This window comes from Acinonyx jubatus, chromosome A1, assembly GCF_027475565.1.
Source record: "Acinonyx jubatus isolate Ajub_Pintada_27869175 chromosome A1, VMU_Ajub_asm_v1.0, whole genome shotgun sequence".
Classification (NCBI taxonomy): domain Eukaryota; kingdom Metazoa; phylum Chordata; class Mammalia; order Carnivora; family Felidae; genus Acinonyx; species Acinonyx jubatus.
The window spans coordinates 135,376,448-135,403,157 of record NC_069380.1 but is presented as its reverse complement, the minus strand read 5'-3'; the positions used below and the strand labels follow the sequence as shown (position 1 = coordinate 135,403,157).

Sequence of the window (26,710 nt, the reverse complement as noted above, 5' to 3'; positions counted from 1 at the left end):
AAACATTAAAATCAATTTCTGTAGTCTAGCTAAAGGACCAAAACAAGAATTTTATAAGCCTGGTGAGAGAATGAACACAAAGGTGTCTCCTGGGAATGTCCTTAAAATCACAAAAATATAAACCAGAAACCATTATTTTCTTTATACACTGTGAATGGAAGTTTTCAAGAGGAGTAGCAACCAGTTCAGTCACTTGCTATCCAAAGCAGACTTTGTCTCCTGGATGTGGACAAAGCCACTCATCTTGAGCCATCTCCCTGCAGGTGTGCTGTCTCTTTGCCAGCTGGAATTCTCAGTCAGGGAATCCAAGACAAGAGGTGAGTCAGTGTCCTCTATTGGTTTCAGCACAATTTTACTTAGTGCTATACCTGTACTGATTTGCACTATAAAATCACTGGGCTTGAAGTCCAAACTCGAGGGAATCTGATGCATGCCACGATAAGGAAGACAAAAATGGGAAGACTAAGTGTCGTGACAATACAAACGATTGATGTGTAATGCTAAAGTGTGAGCAACAGATTCATGTATCCACCCACTCATCCATTCAATGAATATATATTGAGGTCTTGGTCAGAGGGGCACTCTCTTACCCAGTGCAGGTCATCCACAGATGTTTCCATGCTCTGTGTAAAGTTCTGGGGGAACAATGGACAGTCCCTGTCTTCAAGGAGCTCTCAGTGCAGTGGGAGAAAGGCACAAGTGCTCAGGGAAGTACAATGCAGAGTAGAAAGTCGGAAGATGCAATAGTTAGCATGGGCAAACCTGTGGAAGGCGGGATACTTGCCCAGCCTTGGGGGGATCAAAGGCAGCTGCTTGCAAAAGGCTGCACCTGAGAAAACTCTGAAGCAGCAGACAGCATCTAACCAAGATAGGAAGAGAAGGGAGGACAATCCAGGGTGAAGACGCAGCACTCACAAATGTGAGAGTTGAAGGAGAGAAGGTGGGCCATCCAGAAGAAGTCATTTTGGATCAGCTGAGTCGACAGAGGAAAGAAGAAAGCTGCCAAGACAAGAAGATGAGAGAAGGGGAGGGGAAAGGAGGAAAAGAAGAGGGAAGGCAAAGATGGGGAGAGCAGGAGAGGAGAGGACATAGCCAGTGTCCAAAGCCGGCTTGGTTCTCACCCCTCCCATGGCCTGTGGTCAGATTCCCTGGATCTTTGCATGTGGATCTTTTCTTGCATTAGCATGTGGCCACATTGCTCCTTATAATCAAAGGCATTCTAACCATAAGAGGGGCTCTCGATTCTTTTGATATTCAACAAACTGAAATGCAAGTGGGCTTTTTTATTTTTATTTATCTTTTTAAAGCATGTGGCTGATAAGCATGTGACTTACAAAGAGTAGTTCAATTAAACTGCCATCTTGATATTCTGGGTTTAAACAGCTACTCAGGACCAGAGGTGGAAATCAGCTGGTTTTACTCCTTTATTTACTGCCACTTCTATCAAACACTCCCTCTGCTATTCACTGGCTTGGGTCTGCCCGCTTGAAGAAATGCTTGCTCCAAAGTCCTCCCTCTGGTCTTGAGGGTCAACAGTTAGGCATCCATCTACAGGATAATTAGGAGAAATATACTGCTGACTTTTCAAAGCCAGATTTCAACTTAATGATCAACATACCCTAATGTGAAAAGTTCTACAAAAGAGGTTTTAAAAAATAAGTAACAGGGGCTCCTGGGTGGTTCAGTCTGTTAAACATCTGACTCTTGATTTTGGCTCAGGTCATGATCTCACAGCTCCTGGAATCAGCCCCACAACGGGTTCTGTGCTGACAGCACAGAGTCTGCTTGGGATTCTCTCTCTCTCTCTCTCTCTCTCTCTCTCTCTCTCTCTCTCTCTCCTGCTTGTGTGTGCACATATGCATGTGCTCTTTCTCTCAAAATAAAGACATAAACTTTAAAAAAAGGTAACGAGGGTGACTGGGTTGCTCAGTCAGTTAAGCATCCTTTGGCTCAGATCATGATCTCACGGTTCAAGAGTTTGAGACCCACATTGGGCTTGTTGCTGTCAGCGCAGAGCCCACGTGGAATCCTCTGTCTCCCTCTCTCTGCCCCTCCCCTACTCATGCTTGTGCTCTCTCTCTCAAAAATGAAAAAACATTTTTTAAAAAGTAACAAAACAAGCCCTATGTCTTCCTAGGCAACAACTCTCTTATCTTCATAATTCCTATACTTAAAAAAATCTAGCTCAACGAATAATAAGTGCTTAACAACAATAATAACAAAAATATTTTACCCCTACTTTGGACAATTCATTCATTTCTCTCTACTTTCCAACTTCCTATTCAATCATTTCTATTAAGTTTTTTTCACACCACACTCAGAAACCGATAACACAAAGTTACCGAGCATAAACATTTCTAGCCTACCTCTTTCTTGCAGTTTTGTTCCTCATTTTTCTTCCCACTTCCCCTTAAGGAGGATTTTTCTCTCTTTCCTAAATGGGCTCAAGCCCATAATTAGTCCTGTGAAAGTTTGTGCGGGATCTTATTTTCGAATGTTTTCTCACGCAAAATGCCTTTAGGGCTCTAATCTCAACACAAAGATCTCCCAAAATACAGTGGCTATTTTTGGGAGAAAAAAGAAATTCTAAAAAGCCTGGTTACACATGAGTAGGGTTTGCAAATCGTTGGAGCCATTAACAAAAAACAGAAAGATTTTCACATGTGCCCTTGTGAATATCAGTCTTTATTTTCTTAGTCACACTTTCGAATTATAAGTCTTCTGTTAAGAATATCAATGTAACATTAGAGTCATTAATGTCCCTCTTCTCACGTCTCGCTTTCTGTTGTCTGCCTAATACTTTCTTATTACCAGCCATTTTTAGTCCATCCCATCATCCCTTTGCCTCTATACTAAATGGGCTGTGCCCAAGGGCTTAAAACTGAGCATCTAGCAATCAGATGTCACCTACTGTGTTCTTCATTTCACTGACAGCCTTGAGGGACCTTGTCACTCTCCTGCTGGAGCCCTTCACATTCCCTTGGCTGAGCCATTTCCCATGCCGTGTGAACCACACTCTATCTCTACTTCTCTCTGGAAGTTTCAATTCTTAAAACTTGGTAAAACTGAATCTCTTCTTCATTTCCCTCCAACAAACTGAATTCCTCTCTAGGGGTACACTTTTCTCTCAGAATGTTTTTTTTTAAACCTTGGCTGTTACTCTCTTTTGCTTCCCCCTCTGCAAGCTTCTTTCTCACCTTGAACCGTTTAGTATCAGTGTTATCCTTCCTGCCAATCTAAAATGGGCAAATACAGGCTAATTCTCTTACTCCAACTTCTTTTTTAAACACTTAAAAACATCTTAAGAAAATGTGTTCTGCTTATTCAGGTATTTTCAAAATATGTTTAAGCAACAGTGACCCTTGAGAATGGAACTGAGGTGGTTTGGGGGTGAGGATTGAGAGGGGAACAGGGCACCCTTACATTTTATTTTACTTATTTTTGCTTAAAGTGTTCATAGTAATGTACTATTTTTGAAATTAAAAAATATTTCTTTTACTCAAAAATATCTTTACATTGTTCTGAAAGAAAAAACTCCTCTAAGATAACGGCTATCCAGGTTTTCACAACTAAATCGTTATTTGCTGAAAAGAGGAAGAAAACAGAGATAGAGACTGTGAATCTCTGGGAGAGAGTATTGCTCAAAGTCAGCATTCCCTTTACTTGTGTTTCAGCTGTGAGCGTACAACCAAGAGCTGTGAGCACGACACTATGAAGCTGAGCATAGAGACAGTATCGATAATTCTGAACTAAAACCGTGTAAGTTTTTTTGATGTATCTTTAGAAACTTGTGATTCAAAAGGAAAAGGTGCCTCTCAATGTTGCCTCTATACAGATTGATATATTCAGAAATATTTCAAAATCAGCATATGTTGCTATTGTAGTTATACACACACACACACACACACACACACACACACACACACAGACAAAATTCCCATTCTCCCAAGGTTGATAAATTTAATCAGGTTTCTTTCCTAACCTAGCACTAAAGTATGCATTTGCCAGGGTCCCCCCAGGGATCTAGGGGGCAAAGGGCCCTGCGATACAATCCAAACAGGGCAGCCTCCCAGGGCTGAGAGCAGAGTGGTGGAGGGTGGAGAAAAGATAAAGAAGAAAGAATGAGAAATATTCAGCACAGGTGTGAGGAATAGGTTATTTTAGTACTAACATTTTTATAGAACATCATATTTAAGTATTGAAGCATATATTTTAAAACTTTGTCATAGCCATTATATAAGCCACAGATAAATCTGCCTGGTGGGTCTAGGCAGCTGGGTGCTGGCAACCAGGTTTGCAGACCTAGAAAATTAGGGGCAAATTGCCAGCCTCTGGAAATACTCTTTTCAATGACAATCTATTTAATTATGACATACGTGGGCCACGGTATTCCTGTAATCCCAGGTGTAGGCCCAGGCCCTTTAAATGATCTGTCCTTCAATTGTCTTCCTGATTCACATAATCCATTGCAAATTTCCAGGCCTTCCACCTTTAATTACTACGTCTAACATTGCAATCTGAGAGTTACCCATCCCCAGCATCACATTCCAAAACATCAACATTTTATGAATTCCTATATAAAGAAGATTCTATCTGTGTTTCCTGTATGTTAATTTTTCAATACTGGCATGTGTCGTCAGGGAGGAATTCTTTATTTCTGCTTTCTTATTTTATTCAAAATTCATTCCCTCTTTAGGGGGTTTTTGGGGCAACTCTCATATCAACCCCCTTAAAATCTCTCTGGAAAGTCTCTTTCTGGCAAATACAGTCTTATTTCTATGAAAAGCTTTTCCTCATTGTAGAATCATAAACAAGAAATGGCCTCAGAGGTTAGCTATGACAACCCCTTCATTTGACTAGTGAGAAAAACTCTTCCCATTTTTTTCTTTTTTAATGATAGTGCTTAGATAACAACTAATCTCTTCCTCTTTGTCCTCCAGTATCATTTATCTTTCAATTAGAGTCTAAGATTGCCTATACCTCTAATAACTTCAGATAAAAACAACAACAAAAAAACCTCTGGGGTTTCTTTCTCCCAGAGAGCCTTTCCTATATTTCACTCCTCAAATCAGATTACTAATGACACTGGGATTCTTTTCCTTAGTGTCTGGTTAGGTAAATTTACAGCAGGAATGTAGAATTTTGTCACGAATTGTTATTTTAATCTCTCAACTTGTGGGACCTAATGCCAGCACACTTTTCACCCCTAAGTATGCTTTGCCCCTGAACTTCTCTGGGTCCTTGTGGTTGAGTTGACTGAGGTCCTATTGTGCAGCAGGCACATTTACAAGTAGCACCCCCCCCCAACCCGATCTTCATAAACCCCTGTGAAGTGGAATTGTTGTTCCCATCTTAAAGGGGGAAGAAACCAACACTCTGAGATCAAGCGGGGGCACAGCCAGGATATAAGCCTGAGTTTTCTGACTCCCAACATTTCTACATTATTTTCTGTATATATTACTGAGTGAGTGCTCTGTTCTTCCCACTCTTTGACACTCTACTAAGTCACTCAATCTGTGTCACCAGAAGAGAGGTAGGGGAATAATAGAGAAGAAGACATCACCAGCCCCTCGCATGGCCCATCAAGAGTTAAAGTCTCCCCAAAGGCCTCTTTTTCTTTTAAAATCCCCAGAAAGAATCAACAATATTAACTTTTTGGCCACTTCTTACCCCTTTTCCTCCATCCTCTTGTGACTATTAATTTAATGTTAGGTTTACCACACCATTTCTGTAACAGTAACTTCTGTGTTGTTTTAAGTTTTGCTCCCACTTCATCTCATGCAAGCTCATTTGTCTTCATTCTTGAGACAGTCTTTTAGAGATACGCCAGTATGGAAACTCTTCTGTACTGTAGTTTTCCTTCAGTAGAATATTGCTGTGCATGGGGCCCCTGAGTGGCTTAGTTGGTTAACATCCAACTGTTGATTTCAGCTCAGGTCATGATCTCACAATTTGTGGATTTGAGCCCCACGTCAGGCTCTGTACTGACAGTGTGGAGCCTGTTTGGGATTCTCTTTATCTCCTTTCTCTGCCCCTCCCTCTACATGTGCTCGTGCTCTCTCTCTCTGAATAAATAAATGAATAAATGTTTTAAGTAAAAGAATATTTCTGTGCAATTTTAGGGATATAGCAAAGGGGACAGGGGAGAATATATGTTCTCACGAACCAGTTTATCGTAGAACCAAAAAGAAAAAGGGAAGAAAAAGAAAAAGCCAGTAACACCAAAAGACGGTCCATAAAATAAAAATATTGATACATTGGACTTCATCAATATTAAAAACTTTTGTGCTCCAAAAGGAAACTAAGAAAACAAGAAACAGGTCACAGACTGGGAGAAAAAATATTTGCAAGTCATATGACTAATGAAAGACTTGTATCCAGAATATATGAAGAATTCTCACAACTCAATAAGACAAATAACCCAATAAAAAATAAGCAAAAGATTTAAATAGATATTTTACCAAAGAAGATATAGCAATATTTAATAAGCATATGCAAAAGTGTACACACCATTACTCATCAAGGAAATGCAAATTAAAACAAGAATGACATCTTTTCATACTCATCAGAATAGCTAAAATCAAGATAGACAGTAACAAGTGTTGGAGGGGACGGGGAAATAGGAACTTTCATACATTGCGGATGGGCATGGAAAATGGTAGAGCCACTTTGGAAAACAGTTTGGCAGTTTCTTAAAAAGTTAAACATAACCTTACCATACAATTTAGAAATCCCACTCTGAAGTATTTACCCCCCAAATAAAAATCAAACATCTACAGAGACTTATACAGAATATTCATCACAGTGTTATTCATAATAGTCAAATGATGCCAATTGAAAGAAGCCAAATGTACAAAAGAGAACATATTGTATTCCATTTATATGAAATCTATAGAGACAGAAATTAGATTAGTTCCTGAGCCTGAGGCTAGAGTGGAGATTTACTGCAAATGGGCATAAGAGAACTTTCTGGAGCCATAGAAAAGTTCTAAAACTGGGACTGATGATGGCTGCACAACTGCCAATTGGTTAAAAATAACTGAACACTCACAACGGGTAAATTTTATGGTATGTAAATTAGTGAATTGTTCTTTACCTCAATTTTGCTAAGTTTTTATCTTTAGCTTTATTGACTTTTCAACCTATAAACCCACACTACTTTGCTATGCATTCATTCATTTCCGGTAAAATTCTAGGATCACATAGGACAGTGAATCCAAACACATTACACTGTCCCTTGTTTGGAAACTGAGCAATCTAAATTACAATTAGACTTGAAAGTGTATGTTAATTTCCTTTAGGGGATATACAAGATCTTGATAATGTTAGTCAGCATCTTCAAAATCTAACATTAAATAAACTGACATATTTGAAATGCTGACTCCTAAGCGAGCAAGAATGGTTTCATTTTGTTTAGTCAATTAAAAGATTTAAAGACAAGTGGTGAAAAAAGACCACATATTTTGCTTTCATCAGAGTCAACTTTTCTCATCAAAATCTGGGTCTTCCCTTACCCAACAGATTAGGTTTCTTCCTAAAAAGAGGGTACTAACCTATTCTGGTTTCACATTGGTAAAAGGAATGCTTGCCACAAATCCTCATCCCATCTAAACATCATGTGGCCAGCTTTAGAGCTGTGCTATTTTAGTAATGAGAATTATCCTGCTTGGGAAAAGGGCCAGAGTGGCTGAAGAAACCAGCCAAAAGGAGGCTAATGGATATACTCTCCTTGATTTGGCTTTTGGTACCTGGAAAGAAATTACACTTCCTTGTCAGACTATTTACACAATTGTGATTGCCACATCGATGATAACTGGTCTCTGCACTGAACACCTGAGGCAATTTACCTATCACATACCAAATACATTAGTATGTTAAAGTAAGAAGTTGTGAGATTCTTTGCTTAGCAAACATTTTCAGCAACCATGAAACAGTCATGAACAATAGAGGAAACTAGGTTGTGATTCATTAAAGAACCCCAACTTAAATGCTATGATCTTCATGGATTCCTTGAGGGCTTACAAGTGTGAATTCTCCCTCTGTTTATATAGGTCATTGGTACATTTGAAAACAGAAAAGCATTTTAATAATGCCTATCTCCAGAAGTACAGCAAGCTAGTTGCCAAGAGACTCCTCACAAGGTATTTACCTTGATAATTTACTAGTGCATGAGTAACAGTCTTAAAACTAAAATGTTATGAATCCATTGCTTGACTGATTGATATTTGGGATACTGAGAATGGACTCCTCCTGCAGGGGCAGGCTCACATTAACCAAGCTCACTGGGACTGGTATACACAAACCACAATGTCAACCCGTGAATTTACCATGCATTGTCACATTATCCCAAAGACTCAAAAACTTGTGTTAGCAAATGGGTGCATCCTACTCTCACCCCCAGCCACGGGAAGCCCAGGTAAAATCAAAACTGCCGGTGTGAGAAATGCAACCGTGAAGCTGAAATAATCTTAGGTTTCCCCCACTGTACCATCTCTCTCCCTCCTTCCCCCAACCCCCTCCTCAGCACCTCTCTCATTCTCTTTCTCTCTCAACTTGTTACATGGTGAGCCAATTTACCCAAAGGTGATGATGGAATCACAACAATGGTAATTAATCAATCTTAAGGAGCATCTCTCTACTTAGAAAGATGGATGCCCTCTCACCCACCAGAGGGACAGTTTGCCATGGAAATGGAAACATTTCAGGTTGTTGGGCCACGACCCCTCCCTTGTGCTGGACTTGGAGAGGTGTCAATAACCTCAGCCTGCTCTCCCACTCTCTTTTCTTTGTTTCCAAGGTGAGCCGATTCAGTTTTGACTGGCACACTCAGCCAGGTATAGTCATTTCTAAGAGGCCTGTAGTCATCCCATCTCCTTAAGGATATGTGGGTTATCTTGACTATGAAACATGATAAATTGATTTCTGAGGCTAACTTGTAATCAAGATGTTAAACAAGAACAATTCTTGGGATGTCCTCATCAAGCAGGTTTCTCTTGTGTCCTGTCTCTTTTAATTCACTCTTTGCACTAGTTCTTCCCTAGTCTCTGGAAAAATATCTAGAACAATCCCATGATGTTTCTGCTCACTCTCTGAGAACATGCAATAGGTTATGGTCTCAGTTTAGTAAGCAAAATATCCAGCTTTATGTGATCACTGAAACTCCAAACTCATTTTATTAAAAAAAATTTTTTTCCAACGTTTATTTATTTTTGGGACAGAGAGAGACAGAGCATGAACGGGGAAGGGGCAGAGAGAGAGGGAGACACAGAATCGGAAATAGGCTCCAGGCTCTGAGCCATCAGCCCAGAGCCTGACGCAGGGCTCGAACTCCCGGACCGCGAGATCATGACCTGGCTGAAGTCGGACGCTTAACTGACTGCGCCACCCAGGCGCCCCTCCAAACTCATTTTAAAGTTGAGAGTCTTCCCTTCCTCCAGCTTGCAGGTCACAATCAGATAGATAAAGGGGCTTGGATGGCTTCTCACTGTGTAGTCTGTTCAGGCTATCACAACAAAATACTGTAGACTGGGTAGTTTCTTTTTTTTTTTTTTAATTTTTTTTCAATGTTTTTTTTATTTATTTTTGGGACAGAGAGAGACAGAGCATGAACGGGGGAGGGGCAGAGAGAGAGGGAGACACAGAATCAGAAACAGGCTCCAGGCTCCGAGCCATCAGCCCAGAGCCTGACGCGGGGCTCGAACTCACGGACCGCGAGATCGTGACCTGGCTGAAGTCGGAGGCTAACCGACTGTGCCACCCAGGCGCCCCTAGACTGGGTAGTTTCAACAACACACATCTATTTGTCACAGTGTGAAGGCTAGGAAGTCCAAGATCAAGGTCCTGGCCAGTTCAGTTCCTGGTGAGGACTATCTTCCGGGGTTGGAGATAACTGCCTTCTTGTTGTATCCTTACCAGGTGGATAGAGAGTTCTCTCTGGTGTCTCTTCTTATAAGGGGACTAATCCTGTAGGATAAGGGCTCTACCCTTATGACTTCATTTAACTCTAAGCACTTTCTTAAAGGCTCTGTCATAAATTCAGCTACAATGGGAGTTAGGCTTCAATATTTGAAATGAAGCTGAGGGACACAATTTAGTCCACAGAACTTGCTTTCATCCCCATGCAGCTCCTGCTCCTTCCTTCTTACACCTAATTTCTGACTCATAAATATGGGGAGTGAAGAGAGTTAAGGAAGCGACCATTTGTACTTATCTGAAGCTGAGCCTTCAGCACACTGAGCCTTCGGCACACTCCCCAGGCCTGGCACAGTGTAAAAAGAGATTGCTTCTCCCCGGGTTAAAGTTTGTCAGTTCTTGGGAGTCCTTCTTGATGTGGTTGCTACACTCTCCTCCTACTCTGTGCTTATGGCTCTTTGCTCAGTCCCTAAGAATTCACAGCTGAACTCCATCCTCTTCCTGCTGAAGCTCCTCCTCTGATCCAGACAACCCATTTGCACAGACATGAGTCAATTGCACACCAGCTTTCTCTTGACTGGGGGCCATTATGTCCATTAGAAACCTTCACGCTTCCTTTCACTTTCTTCCTTTCAGTCTCAAATTCTGGGAGAACAGGCCAGTCACAATGCAGCACCAAAATCACCTTTGTTCCTACAGTCAGAGCACCTCTCATTTTTAGGTTCCCCAGGCAGGGATCAGAATTCACGCCTCCTCATCCCTTGGAAACTGCAAGCCACAAAGAACACATTTCTAGCTTTTTGAGTAGTGTCCCTAAAGCTCATCTTCCTGCACCTGAAGGAAATGGGAATCACCCCCCCTCACATGAACCCCCCCCCACCTAGTCCTCCCTTCTATAGCAGACACGGTGAATTGGTCCCTAGCATCATTTCCGATTTCTTTTCTTGTGAGCTTCCTATATTGCAAAATTGAAAATAATCATTTTCAGATTCTCCTATAGTTAGGGCCCTGGATACAAATTAGGTTCTGCTAATTGATGGCACTTGAACAAGACTTAGAAGGCAGAACAGAGCAGGGAGGTGGGCAAGAGGTCTCTCAGTGTGAGCAAGGCCACAGAGGTGGAGATAGCACTCCTCTGCATCCGTGTTTCAGTGTCCACCCATCATCTTCACGGACATGAAGAAGCATTTCCATCAGTCATGGCAGAGGTTTCCTTATCTCTGGATCACAGCTTCGCCGGTTTGCACTTGACATCATGGTTCATGTTCTAGTATCAGCTTCTTGACGCCTCACCTCTGGATGGTGGCCAGAGCAACAGCTCCCCTGGGTGCCCATTCAGTGGATCTGTTCTGAAAGTCACTTCTGCAGGCCTAGCCTACAGTCCACTCCTCCAGCCCTTCTAAAATTTCCTAACCACCAAATTCCTTGAAATAAACCTCATTCTGATTAAAATATCTAGAGTAGTTTCTGTTTCCTGCAGTCTCTGACTAACCCACCTCCTCCACTTAGGAAAGGCAGCACAGAATGAAATTCACTGGAACATCAAACAACTAGGCTGAAACTTCCATTTTGACATCCTTGTACAAACTCCCTGGGGGCAGTCCTTATTTTCAGGCCTTGAAGAGCCCCTCACCAGAGCTCCTATGTCCTCATTGTGCCTTGGTCACATGAAGAGGGCCCAATGTATTTAAAATAGCACACTTCACCCACAATGAAAAACTCTCCCTTTGTATATGTTTGCATACTCAAGAATCTATCCAATATTTTACTTGACTAATGACGGTGTAATCTCTCCCCATCCTAAAAACATTGGCTACATCCCTGGATGCTTATTTGGCCTGGCCTCAGGAGCAGGCAGAGAGGTAGACAAACATCAGAGTCTGTGAAGACCAACTTCTCTTCCAGAGTACTCACTCCTCCAACTCATATTGCACCCCAAATAGATGGATTCTTTGGCCTAGGTTTCGTTCCCTGACATAATGCAGATAGCCCACTCACTGTAACAGTTGTGTCTATGATCCAGAAGTGCCTTTTCCGAGCTCATCCTGACCTGTTTTCAAAGCAAGTTTTGATGACAAGGAAGCAGAGAACATGAAGGCCATGGCCAGCAGTACAAAGGATGAAGTATGTGACTTGGGGAGGATTTCACTTTCTCCAATCTCCCAGAACACTTAGTATAAAGTAAGAGAAATATTGTTTGAGGTGAATAATTAACTTTCTTTTAATACTCGTAGAATGTGAATAAAAACATCTTTTGGAAACTCTGTTATTTGTCTTGCTGTATCTCATTCTCAAATTGCAGTCCTTAAGCATGTCCCCCCCCCCCCCCACTACAGAAATTGGGCATTAGATGGTGGAGGATGCCATCCAGAGTGGGAGAAAGCTGAGGATGAGAAAGTGGGGACCCAGCCAGGGTTGGTACCTCCTTTGCAATGTTGCCAGGAGGCAACATACCTCATTTTTTTATTAACCTTCATCATGCTTAAGCCCCAAAATAACCACACAAAAAATCATCCCCCCCCCCCCCCCCAAAGCTTGCATCATGCTCTTTTATTCCAATCTGAGTCACAGCAATGTTCTTTGAGTCATCTGCCAGGACTTAATTCAAATTTCACAATGTCCTTCCTATGTGAATGCTTTCTGGTTTCTTCCTTAAATTTTATTTTGGCAACAAAATATCCTTTGAAAAAATGGTTCCAAGGATCTCCTGTGGTCTCCCTCTTCTCTTTGGGGCCCCTGGCAAGGTCACCAACTCCCTTTGTCCTTCCTTCTTCCCTTGCCCGTTGTGTCACTTTCCTGCCTCCTTTCCTTGTATTATTTTCTCCACTGAAAGCTTCTTCCCCCTCTCGGTGCCCTTCTAATCCCCAGGGGACAGCTGCTTCACTGGCTCAAAAAGAAAGACCCCAGGCTGAGAAGGAGGCGGACGGCTCAGTGCCCCTCAACCTTGGACGAGTTCCTAAATGTCTCAGGGCCTGTTTTCCGTAAATTCAAATGGTTCTCAGTTCATATCCACAGTTGGTTTCAGCATTTAGAGAAAAATTGTACGACAGCATAGGTACATACATTCTCCCCTTACATAGAAAGAATCCTACTATTACATAGAAAACTTCTTATTTGAAAGTAAATTTCTAAATGTTTACTAATGGGATGCTGGCAAGATAGTGATCCATTCATTAAAAGGTATGAAGTGGCTCTTAAAGTACAGTGTCTTGAGAGTAAAAAAGTAGTTTGCAGAACAATATATGTAGTAGAGTCCCTATTTTTAAAAATCTATCCTAGGGGCGCCTGGGTGGCTCGGTAGGTTAGGTGTCAGACTTTGGCTCAGGTCATGATCTCATGGTCCGTGATTTTGAGCCCCCTGTCGGGCTCTGTGCTGACAGCTCAGAGCCTGGAGCCTGCTTCGGATTCTGTGCCTCCCTCTCTCTCTGGCACTCCCCCCGTTCATGCTTTGTCTCTCTCTGTCTCAAAAATAAATAAACGTTAAAAAAAATTTTTTTAATCTATGCTACATGCTATTTGTCAGTTCTATGTTACCTATTACACATAAATCTGCGTGTTCTTAGAAGCAATGGGAAAGGATTTGGACCACATGTAACAGTGGTTGGTTTGAGTGGAGGAGGAGGTGTGGGAAGGGAGAAAGGGAATTTTAGTTTTTTCTATGCTTCTGAATTGTTTGAATTTTTTTCCAGCATTTCCTAAATGATTACCGCCAATTTCTGAATCATATGGGTGGTGGAAAGCATCTTCTACATCCCGGATTAATGCTTGACTGATATGTTTAAAATCTTGTAAAATAAATTATCTTATAGTAAGCATTTTCCTTTCATCCCCATTCATAAAATGTCGTTTGTAAGTAAGTAAGTAAACAAATTAACTGACTGCTTTGCACTGTGGGAAAGTGAGAGCTCAGCTGACCCCAGTTTTTCGTTGTAGCCTCAGGTAGGAGTCCCCCTCCTTCCTGCCTGCAACATGTCAATCACCCAAGCCACAGCTTGCAGCCTCAAGAGAGGAAATGGGGTTAAAGGTGAGGTGAAGCAGAGTGCTGAGTCTCCTTTCCCTAATGAGGCTCAAAACAAAGAACACTATTTTCTGTGATAAAGTCATTACCCAGAGAACAAGCCCACATTCTACGTTACAGACTGTAGCTTCTCTAGAGGGACTTGACCAAATTATTTATTTCAAACCTGTTTATTTGCTGCCAAGCAATTTAGAAGCACATGAAGTTTACTATGGTGGTGGTGGGGGGGGGGGGGTGGTATTTATGTCACCAAGTGAAGCCATTTCTCTTGAAACCTTCTCACTAATGGAATTTCTGTGAACTTGTTTTGTTTATAGTTAACTATGGTGACGTATGGGTTATTAAAGTAGCGAAACACACACAGATGCACACAGAATCTTCAGTCTCTATATCCTCCCAGGATGAGCTGATACATCTTTGATAACGGATCACGCACCCAATGCCCCAAAAAGGATATTAGTAAGGGCAACTTGGGAGTATGATTTCCTCCTTCTCTCCTTCTACCGTCCAGCCTATTTTAAGACAACTGTATATAAATGGACTGTTGCCGGCATGACTCAGGCTTTGCTAATCACAGAGAACAGGAGTTTGCTTGGCAGAAGAATCAGTCACTGTCTCTCAGCTCCTATGGTTATGGCTGGTGTAGGTGTTCCCTTCTACCCAGGCAAGAGAAGTCAATGAAAATAAAAGTTACATAAAAATTACAAGTCAATCCTATGCATTTATGTGGAAAGTGGACATTATTTGTTCCATAATGTTAGTGCATTACTTGGGAGCAACATCAACATTAAGACACTCAATCCTTGTTATTTTTAAAAAGCATTTATTTAACTATGAGGTATATTTATTTGTGCATTTTCAGGGCCCCACTGCCATCAGCCTACAGAAGCCCCATCAACTCTCACTCACTGCTGCAATGCCTCCTAACTGGTCTCCCTGACTCTTGTACTGGCCCCACTACAACTGGTTCTCTTCGTATAATGCAAAGCAATCACTTTAAGAAGCTATGAAATAAGTCTGTCAGAGAAAGACAGATACTGTATGATTTCACTCATATGTGCAATTTAAGAAACAAAACAAACAAGCAAAGGGGGAAAAAGAGAGAGAGAGAGAGACAAACAAAGAAACAGACTCTTAACTGTAGAGACCAAACTGATGGTTACCAGCGGGGAGGGGATGGGGATGGGTGAAATAGGTGATGGAGAATAAGGGGTGCACTTATGATGAGCATCAGGTGATGTATGGAAGTGTTGAATCACTATACTCTACACCTGAAACTAATATTACATGAATGTTAACTAACTGGAATTTGAATAAGAACTTAAGAAAAAACCAAGGGTAATAATAATGAATAATAATAATAATAAAAGAATGATAGAATCTGCCTGTTAAACCATCTGATCCTGGTGCTTTTGTGATTGACATTTTAGAAACATCTATTTGTATGGGAAAACAAACAAGTAAACAAATAAGAGGCAAACCAGGTCTAACCCCAACCTGGTTGACAAACTCGTCACTGGTTTACCACTGTATGTCGAATAAAACACCGGTCTGGCTCGCTCTCCACTTCAGCGTTCGGCATCATCCCCCCTGCACTCCAGCCACACAGGCTTTCCCCAACTTCAGAAACCACACCAGGCTCATCCTGCCTCAGTGCTTTGCACTGCTCTCCTCTGTCTGGGAGCTCACTCTCTGCTTGTTCCCTTAACCAGCACCTTTTCTTTCCTCTACTCAAAGCCTCCTCAAAATGTCTCCCCTGTAGGCTTTACCAAAGTGGCCCCTCCTTATTTTCCCTCACAGCTTCCTTTTTGTGCCATTTTACTACTTACTATACTCTATAATTACTTGTTTATTGTCTCTCCCCAGGTGGCTGAAAATTTCATGTGGGGATGGACCATTAGAGCTTGTGTTTTGAATGTTTCATTCGGGGACCCACCAGAACCCATAGAGATTAGGGAACTGACAAAGATTCTTTGCTTGACCATATGTGAGTCAGGCTCCTGCACCTTCTCCTGGACCCTATCTTTGCACTTCCTTGTAAAATCCTGTCTTAGCAAGAGCCCTGCCGAGTCAGTTTAACCAGAACCTCCTACCCTGGATATCTGATCATCCCTCTCCATCCTTCAGGCCATGTCCCATCACCCTGGTCTGTCTTCAGTAAGGATTCTGTTAGGTTGGTTTAGCCAAAATGCCCGACCCCTGATGTTTCCTCTACGTAATTTTCCAAGCACTGATTCCCACTCAATTCCTTGGCTATAAATTCCCACTTGCCCATGGGGTATTCAAAGTTGAATCCAATCTCTCTCCCCCACTGCAAAATTCTATCAAAGTGGTCCCTACACCTAGTGGTACCAAATAAAGTCTGCCTCACCATCTTGAATAAGTGTCATTGGATTTTTTTTTTTTTTTTACGAAAGCCCAGGTTATGAACTCCTACAATATCATGAGTGTGAGTCATCATTAGCAAAATTTGCACTAACATTCTTGTTAACATTATCAACTTAATTTTACTGGGCAATCTGCCAATAGCAGTCTAAATCTATTAACGTCTTTTCCAGTTAAAATCTGTAAGTAAAGATTCTAGGTCAACATCAAGGAAGTAGGATACAGAAAAGGGGCAGCTTTGAGACAGAAAGTGTTGCTTATGTTCGCTTTCCATCAGTTTGAGAGGTGCAATCGCCAATTTTTCTGACGGGGTAAAGATCGGGGAGCAGTTTGATAGGATAGGATAAAAAAGTATGACTCAGCTCTCCCAAACCAAATCTTTTCACGATGACCTCACTTTATTTGAAACAATGAGAATTCCAGGATCATTGACACATTTGTACCCCAAAATAAAAAGGAAAATATTTTAACCTTCTCTTAAGTTTCGGTATCAATGTCTCCTTCCATTCAGGTTTATAATCAGTGAGATTTCTTTTATGTGTTCACACAGAAGTATTAAAGCAATCAGAGTTTAAATTTCTTTAGTTTTCAACAATAAAATTATTTGCATATTTGTGAAGATTTAATCAAAATCACAGATAGGAATCACTGTTATTTTATGAGAAGGTGGATTCAAAATACAGAAAATTAAGTATAAAGCTATTACAAGACATACTTTATATTATCTACATAATTCCACAGTTTTGAAACAAAGTAGCCATGATTGTTGCTACTGACAAAAGACTAATTAAGGGCTTATGTGAGTATCATAGAACTAGTCAGTTGGATTGACACACATTTATTGAGCTTTGTTTTTTTTAAACATTTTTTAAAGTTTATTTATTTTGAGAGGGAGAAAGCATGTGTGCACGCAGGGGAGGGGCAGAGAGAGACAGACAGAGAGAGAGAGAGAGAGAGAGAGTGAGAGAGGGAGAATCCCAAGCAGGCTCCATGCTGTCAGCGCAGAGCCTGACGTGGGGCGCAATCCCACAAACCATAAGATCATGACCTGAGCTGAGATCAAAAGTCGGATGCTTAACCAACTGAGCCATCCAGGTGCCCTTTATTAAGCTTCTACTATGACCTCAAGAAGAATAGACATGGTCCCTCCCTGCCAGAAGCTTATGTTTAGGGGAGAAAGGTAGCACATAGGTTATTACATTTTACATTTATTACATCATTAAGTGCCTACTTACATATATTAAGTGCTCACTACCAAGTTCTCTATTAATACCTTACATGCACTATTTTATTTCATCCTCACCATAACACATCAGGTACTTTAACTATATAGCAATTTAACATTTAAGACAATTGTGGAGGATATAAAATCAATGCACAAAAATCGGTTGCATTCCTATACACCAATAATGAAGCAACAGAAAGAAATCAAGGAATCGATCCTATTTACAATTGCACCAAAAACCATAAAATACCTAGGAATAAATCTAACCAAAAAGGCAAAAAATCTATACACTAAAAACTATAGACAGCTTATGAAAGAAATTGAAGACACAAAAAATGAAAAAATAGTCCATGCTCCTGGATAGGAAGAACAAATATTGTTAAAATGTCAATACTAGCCAAAGAAATCTACATATTCAATGCAATACCTATCAAAATAACACCAGCATTCTTCACAGAGCTAGAACAAATCTTAAACAATCTTAAACAATCTTAAAATTTGTATGGAACCAGAAAAGACCCCGTGTAGCCAAAGCAATCTTGAAAAAGAAAACCAAAGCAGGAGGCATCACAATCCTGGACTTCAAGTTGTATTACAAAGCTGTAATCATCAAGACAGTATGGTACTGGCACAAAAACAGGCACTCAAATCAATGGAACAGAATAGAGAATCCAGAAATGGACCCACAAATGTATGGCCAAGTAATCTTTGACAAAGCCGGAAAGAATATCTGATGGAATAAAGACAGTCTCTTCAGCAAGTGGTGCTGGGAAAACTGGACAGCAACATGCAGAAGAATGAACCTGGACAACTTTCTTACACCATACACAAAAATAAACTCAAAATGGATGAAAGACCTAAATGCAAGACAGGAAGCCATCAAAATCCTCGAGGAGAAAGCAGGCAAAACTTCTTTGATATAGGTCGCAGCAACTTCTTACTCAACACGTCCGGAGGCAAGGGAAACCAAAACAAAAATGAACTATTGGGACCTCATCAAAATAAAAGCTTCTGCACAGCAAAGGAAACAATCAGCAAACTAAAAGGCAACTGATGGAATGGGAGAAGATATTTGCAAACGACTTATCAGATACAGGTTTAGTATCCAAAATCTATAGAGAACTTATCAAACTCAACACCCAAAAACCAAATAATCCGGTGAAGAAATGGGCAAAAGACATGAACAGACACTTCTCCAAAGAAGACATCCAGATGGCCAACCAACACATGGAAGAATGCTCAATATCACTCATCATCAGGGAAATACAAATCAAAACACAGGGAGATACAACCTCACACCTGTCAGAATGGCTTACATTAATAACTCAGGCAACAACAGATGTTGGCAAGGATGTGAAGAGAGAGGATCTCTTTTGCATTGTTGGTGGGAATGCAAGCTGGTGCAGCCACTCTGAAAAACAGTATGGAGGTTCCTCAAAAAACTAAAAATAGAACTACCCTATGACCTAGCAATTGGACTACTAGGTATTTATCCAAGCGAAACAGGTGTGCTGTTTTGAAGGGGCATATGCACCCCAATGTGTATAGCAGCATTATCAACAATAGCCAAAGTATGGAAAGAGCCCAAATGTCCATCGATGGATGAATGGATAAAGAAGATGTGGTGTATATATATATACATTGGAGTATTACTCAGCGATCAAAAAGAATGAAATCTTGCCATTTGCAACTATGTGGATGCTGCTAGAAGGTATCATGCTGGGCGAAATTAGAGAAAGACAAATATCATATGACTTCACTCATATGAGGACTAAATTAAATTAAATTTAATTTAATTTAAAAAAAAGACAACTGTGACTCAGAGCAGTTAGTTGGCTTGTCTACGGTCACACAGCCGGTAAGTGGCAGAGCTGAGATTCCTCCCAGATCTGCCTGATTCCAAGGCTCAGAGCCTTCTCTGTCATAAAAATGTGCTGTGGTCAGATACTACTCAGAGCCTTCCCAGGAATGAAAAAATAAGACTTGATAATAAGATTAGAATGTGAATTTCATGAAGGATAGACCACATCCATTCTGTTCCCCATTTTAACACCAAAACTCAGGATGGTGACTGGCACACAGTAGGACCTTCATAAATTTTTTAATTTATTAAGTGTTGAAAGCAACAGATTCTAGCTCAGAGCGGGGACATGCAGAGGGAGGTTAAATTTTTTTTTTTTAATGTTTATTTATTTTTGAGAGAGACAGAGACAGAATGCGAGTGGGTTAGGGGCAGAGAGAGAGGGAGACACAAAAGCATAAGCAGGCTCTAGGCTCTGAGCACAGAGCCCAATGAGGGCCTGAACTCATGAGCTGAGCTGAAGTCGAATGCTCAACCGACTGAGCCACCCAGGCACCCCTTAGAGGGAGATTAAAAAGACAACTCTCAGGTGAATATAGGAACCTCCTGACAGTTTACAAAGATCTCATGTATGTGTATTTTTCTGGAGAAAGGGAACACAGCCTTCATCAGATTTTCAAGGGATTGTGACCCAAAAATATTTATAAACCACTGATAAAATCTATCCCCTTCATTTAAATTATGGGAAGAATAAGGCTCAGAAAGCCAAGTGATTGGTCCAAGGTTTTGTAGCTACTTAAGGACTGGATCTGAACGCACACCACAGATATACAGATCACCTGACCTTTGAACTTCTTCCAAAATGCCACCCGTAAAAGGATAATACAGTGTTGTAGGACTCAGCCACAAGCAAATCAGGCTTTCCTCTGAAATCAACATTCAGCTCCCCAACAGAAGATAGAGAGCTCTTTACAGAACAGGCTCACTGCCGAAACAAATAATCCCCAAATCTCAGCCACTTAACACAATTAAGACTTTATTTATCACTCTCATCACATCTGATATGGATTGTGAGGCTTTCCTCCAAGTGATGATTCAAGGGCCTAGGCTTCTTCCATTGAATGGCCCCACCACCTTGGTGTCTTTTACCTTCAGGCATTCAGATAAAAAAGAAAGAGGGCATAGACGGTAATGGAAAATACAACAGGGCCTCACTAACACCGACATTCCATGGTTTCAACCCACTGCAAGAGAGAGTGGGAAATACATTCTTCCTGTGGGCCCCATAGGGTAACCAATCATGCTGGTTTGCCTGGGACTGTCCCAGTCTTAGCACCTGAAGCCCGACCTCCCACATGAATGAGAAGAGTTGATCAGCGTAGTGCTGCAAGAAGTGGCAGCGGCTGTGGTAAACATCTAACAGCTACAGGATGCTTGACAGGGCCTAATAAATAGCATTATTTAGCCCCTGCTCAACTTCTGAAACAACTGAGAAATAAGAAACATAGATGGGGGTCACCTTTTTCACGAAGAAACCTACATCAGGTAACAAGGCTTTTATCTTTGGGAGGGGCTCCCTAATACTGAACCCCATAATGAGGTAGACTTTCCCACTCAGGCAGTGCTGGACCTCTCACATGGGAAGCATGACCTTTGGCACACAGGAGAAATCCCACTCTCTGTGAGCAGGTCTACTGCCAAAGAGAAAAAAAGGGGCTGCCCTTGTATACCCATTTGTCCCCCAAAGTTACCAAGTAGAGAAGCCACTCTATCTTACCGGACGGTGAGGAGGGGAGGGGGTGAGTGAAGGGGGAGGGAAACCTGAGAATAAACTGAGGGTTGATGGGGAGTGGGAGGGAGGAAAGGATGGATGATGGGCACTGAGGAGGGCACCTGTTGGGAGGAGCACTGGGTGTTGTATGGAAACCTATTTGACAATAAATTTCATATTAAAAAAAATAAAAATAAATAATAAATAAAAAAGAAAGTCCAGGCCACTGTAATGTTTGATCTTCCCTCATAAAGAAGGAAACATCGGCCAGAGGAAAAAGCATTCTGATGTAGTGAGGAGTAGACCACGGAGTCTAACTGCATGACTTGAGAGTAGAGGGCACCCAGGATTTCACCCCCAGAGAACTCAATGACAGGACTGGAATGTTATTGTGCTTTAGTTGGAGAAAGATGCATGAACAGAAAGGCATGGACTAGAACATAGAAAATGGAATCTAGAACACGAGAAGCGGGAGGTGGCCACCTCAGCAAGCTCTAGTTGTGAGAGGAGGGAGGACGCTGTCAGGGCCTGCTAAAAACTGACATTGTGGAGCCAATTTCCCTTGTTTTGTACCTCGAGTAAACTGTCCGCCCTTCTCCACTAGCATCACCACCACCATCACCACCACTGGTATAGTTTTCACTGTAAGCTAAAGAATCAGCATTCTGGTTTGTATGTATCAATCTCTGTGACTACAGTTAACACAGAGTTCCTGGGCAGGAGACACCCTCCAGCAGTATAGGACAAATCAGGTTCCATGACTGCAAGGCTGAAGATGAGGTCTTGGACCACCGTGAATTCCCACGGAATAAATGCCACTTTGAAAGGCCCCTTGAGAGCTAACAAGTAGCTCTCTTAGACGATACTCCACTGGACCATGCAGGGACCAAACGTTTCCTTCGAACTGATATTATCCCAGAGTGTGTAACTGTAAGAAAATGTATGCTAATTCTAGACCAAAAGGAGATTATCAACTGCACAAATACTCTCCGGAGCTGATGCTATGGTACATGTTGGGAAGTGGGGAGAGGGGAAATGAAAGGCAATAACTTTCACTGGGCATCTGACTTGTTTTTCCCAGGTCCTACCTACTTATTTTAAATAAAAAGAATAACCAGAGAACAGACAAGGGGAGGGTAAGTAAATTGACCAGAATCATAAAACTAGTAGCTCTACAGGATGGTATTCAAGCTTACGTCCATCTAGTTTGAAGAAGAATAATAATGACAAAAGGAGATAATCAGTATAGATACAAAGTACCCTTGTAATAAGACCTAGAAATTAGAATGCATAGTTACCTAAGAGACACTCTCTCCTCGGGTTCTTTTTCAAACATTCAATAGATGCATGTTGTCTGAAATCATTTTTTAGTCCTACATGAAGGCAGAGAGATAATAAGCTCAATGAGAAACTCTGGGATAAAGGGAATCTATGCAGTGTACTTCCTGCTCCTCCTGCCCCTGACCCACCATGTGTTATGTGTTTGAACAAGGGCTGGGAGAAGTGATGGAGACTCAGTATTTATATGATTTGGTCCTGCCTTTGTGGAATCTTGCTCTTGGATTTGGAAAACGGATTAAATTTGCCACACTGCTGCTTAATATTCATTTTTTATAAACCTCCAACAGGAAAGATTCAATATTTGCATTGTTTTAAAAAATTTTTAATGTTTATTTATTTTTGAGAGAGAGAGAGAGAGCACAAGCAGGAAAGTGGCAGAGAGAGAGGAAGACACAGGTTCCACGCTCTGAGCTGTCAGCACAGAGCCAAAAGCAGGGCTCGAGTTCACCAGCCTTGCAAACATGACTTGAGACAAAGTCAGATGCTCAAATGACTGAGCCACCCAGGTGCCCCTGCACTGCTTTTTAAAAGAGCCCCTCGGTGGAGCATGTGACTAGAACCTTCCTCCTGGGCCAGAGGATGAGATGAAATGAGTCTTTTTTGGTGCAGATCCCGAGAACAGTGATTTAACTGGACTAGAAAGCCACCTTTGGTTAATGTAAAATTCCAGCTAGCACCCACACCTGTACCTCTGACTTTCCTTATTCCTTATGTCTCATCAGTGCTTCTCGAAGTATAGGCATCTGGACAAGTAGGGCACAATCTTCTGGGATGAATTTTCAAAATGCATCAGAATTAAATTTTTTGGGTAAACCTTAGGATTGAGAATCACTGCTTTAATCAAGGTGGTCCTAGTAGGAAAGCTGCCTTAAGCCTCACTTTGACTCAGAGTTTGGACTTTGTCTTGTGAGCACTGGGGAAGCACCAAAGGGATTAGAGCAGAGAAAAGACGAGGTCACATTTTGGACTGAAAAATATTAGCCCAGCTATAGTGTGAATAGACTGCTCAGACTAAGAAGACAAGATAGGAGGCTGTGGTTCAGGTGGGGGAGAGTGTTGACCTAAGGTGGAACAGTGCCAGTGAATGGGTTTGCGAGGCACCTAGGGACAAGAATCAACAGAGCCTGGAGACTCACTGGATGGAGGGTGGGGAGATCAACACATGCTGGAGAGGAAGAAGTTAAAGATGAACCTCCTATGTTTGAAGTGGGAGACACTAACATGAGCATCCCATTTTACCATAGAAGTCAGATTATATCCAGATGCTCTGATACTTAGGGTTTTTCAAATATATCATACTTCTTCAATCTGTATGATATTTTTTTAAAAATTTTTTTTAACGTTTATTTATTTTTGAGACAGAGAGAGACAGAGCATGAACGGGGGAGGAGCAGAGAGGGAGACACAGAATCGGAAGCAGGCTCCAGGCTCTGGGCCATGATCAGCCCAGAGCCCAATGCGGGGCTCGAACTCACGGACCGTGAGATCGTGACCTGAGCTGAAGTCGGACGCTCAACCGACTGAGCCACCCAGGCGCCCCCAATCTGTATGGTATTAACTAAGTGATGGGGCTTTGTTTCATTTTACAATTAAAAAAAGGGTATTCTTTGAAACAAAATTTTTGGCTTGGTTGGGGTGGGAGGGCCTTGATAATATAATTACATAATGTAATTAAAAGAATACATTGAGGCAGCTGTTGAAGTTATTTCTCTGTTTAGGTTCTCTGAGCAGTTGAACAATGAACCAAAGCTTCAGCTCTCATGCCATAGGACTGAAAATACCCTAGTCTCCTAACTTGAAATGTGCAAGTAGCACCATCTTTTTAAATATCATTGGTAAATCATCTCTTCCTTTTCCTCTCTGTCTCACTCCCTCTATCCTAGATTTTCCTGGGAAGCTTTATTTGGAGATTTTTAGTCCACAGATAGGTGATATCTGACTGGAACTGGAGGAATTGGGAGACTGAATGTAGCAATAGTAGTAAGGAAGAGGTAAAATCTGATCATTTGATTTTTCAGTTTCATTCTTTATATTTACAGTGGCTTCTTCTTGATTATGAATCATAAAAAATTATCATCATTGTAAATTCAAATAGTACTGGAAAGTATGATACAGAAAGGGAAAAATACTCTGTCATCATGGGCTGCCCGGGTGGCTCAGTTGGTTAAGCATCCAACTTAGGCTCAGGTCATGAACTCACAGTTTGTGAGTTGGAGCCCCACATTGGGTTCTGTGCTGACAGCGGGAAGCCTGCCTGGGATTCTCTCTTTCTCTCTCCCTATCTTCCCCTCCCCCACTCATACTTTCTCTTTCTCTCTCAAAATAAATAAATAAACTAAAAAAAAAAAAAAACTCTGTCATCTCAGCCTCACAGATAACCATGTTCACACTTTGGTATCTAATCTCCCAGATTCCTGCATTAACAGAGGATTAAGGTTAGGAAGGAGCCAGGCATTGAGGGGGCGGGGCAGGGCTGAGAGAGCATGTGTTCTTAAGAGAATGCTGGACGTGGTAGAGATGCTGGGGACTCCGTATATGCTAGAAAAAGGCATGTGAGGTGAACCTGGCAAGATGTGAGGGTGGAAGCAGGAAGGGACCTTTCAGAGCACTGTGTGCATCTGTGTGTGCCCATGCACATGTACTCACTTGTGCACCTTGTAAAGAAATTGGATCATACTATGGATTCTCTTCCAAAACTTGTTTTTTCACATAGAGATCTTCCCACATCAGTACATTTAGATATAGTTCATTGCTTTAAAAAGAGCTATATATAGCACTCTATTATTTGGATGTACAAAATTTGTTGAACCAATCCACTTTTGATGCAAGTAATTTCCTGATTTTTGCTATTAAGAGCAAATGGACATTGTTAAATAAATGCCCATAGAAAAATTTCTGATGGCTTAATTCCTAGGATTGCTATCACTAAGTCAATGGCTATGCAGATTTAAAATTTTGCATTACCTGCTGCATACAAGATTGGCTTATTTGCTTACCCCCTTAGCAGCCTGGATGCAATTTATTTGTTGCCAATCTGATGGCCTAAAAAAAAAAAAAAATCTCATTTAAAATTTTATTTATTACTGGGATTGAACACCTTTTCATACTTTCTTTCCTGTAGGTATTTATTATGTGAATTATCAGTTCACACCTTTTGTATCTGAATATTTTAGGTCAACTGCATCTCTGGGCCACTAAAAATTTTACTGTAGTGTTATGCATCATTTACTAGAGCATTTGCTGTGTTGGAGGAGCAGTGAAAGTCAATGACCTTCAGTATCTTGGAGTCATTTGGGCCTTTCAGGTTTTATTAAAACTGCAGGGCATTTAATTTCTTTTATAATTACCTATATTTTTTCCTGACCTTATTCTGTTGACCTGTACCTCCTCGATCTGCAGACCCCCAAATTCTTAATTTCCACCAATTTAATCTTTTAAAGAAGAAAATTTAAAAGGCCATGTGGAATGCTTTGGGCTCCATGCTTTCATTTTCTATTTATGGATTTATGGTTTTCTGGGAAGGAGATACATCTTGCCTTTTGAATATGGTCTGTCTTCCTATTTCGACTTCACAGTTCTCCATCAGCAACCGGGAGAATTTGTGCCACTAGGAACCTAAATTAGTTCATGTGTCTGTTCCAACTAGCTTTGGACTGAAAAACACCAGATTTCCCCCCAACATTTTTATACTTAGCCTGTAGCTGGACAACCTGAAATAGTAAGTTTTCCTAAGAATTGTGTCACAGACTGCTTTCCGGATCATCAGGGATAAGAAAGAAAAACAAGGTAAGGAATTTTAAATAGAAATGTAAGGAGTCATTGGAGTCATAGATTTGGGATGTTTGGAGATCTTAGAATCTGGGCACTTGGGATGAAAATGTCCTTTTGATAAGGCACAAACCACTTCCCTTGTTTTATGGGCGAGACCCAGAGGGGTCGTGTGTGCCACCTAGACAGAGTCTTTCTTTTCTTTCTAGGCTGTGTCTTTTTCTTATCTAACTGGAGGAAGAATTCTACCTAGACGATTAATATGTTATTAATTCCAGAAGTCACTTTAGTGATCAGATGTCACAAGGGAAGAAACTGACACTCAGAGAGTTGAAGTGACTTGCTCAGGGTCACTAATCACAGGGCACAGGTGGCATGCTTTCTCATTGCCAAAGATGGCTCTCTCTTCCAAGTCACCCTGGCGTTCCCACCAGGGATGGTCCCAGTCTTCAGAGCAGGTGGGAACATTTTCAAAGTGTCAGACTGTGG

The 26,710-nt window shown here is 41.3% G+C and overlaps 1 protein-coding gene across 3 annotated transcripts in view; it reads right to left on the bottom strand.

The window, feature by feature from the left end:
* The window catches only part of PTCD2 (pentatricopeptide repeat domain 2), a 113,879-nt gene that overhangs the window by 32,891 nt on the left and 54,278 nt on the right, over window positions 1-26,710 (bottom strand). The window contains exons 10-11 of one of the 3 annotated variants that reach the window (XR_003414292.2): window positions 25,450-25,495; window positions 22,411-22,485 (exon numbers count right to left, since the gene is read on the bottom strand). The exons of 1 other annotated variant lie outside the window; for it this stretch is intronic. Coding sequence is in view for 1 of the 2 variants with exons in the window: in XM_027040259.2 (XP_026896060.1) it covers window positions 25,454-25,495 (42 nt within the window). In the remaining variant the exon portion in view is untranslated. Of the gene's footprint in view, window positions 1-19,852; window positions 22,486-25,449; window positions 25,496-26,710 lie in introns of those variants that run through there. One more of the 3 variants, XM_027040259.2, reaches the window with a different exon arrangement.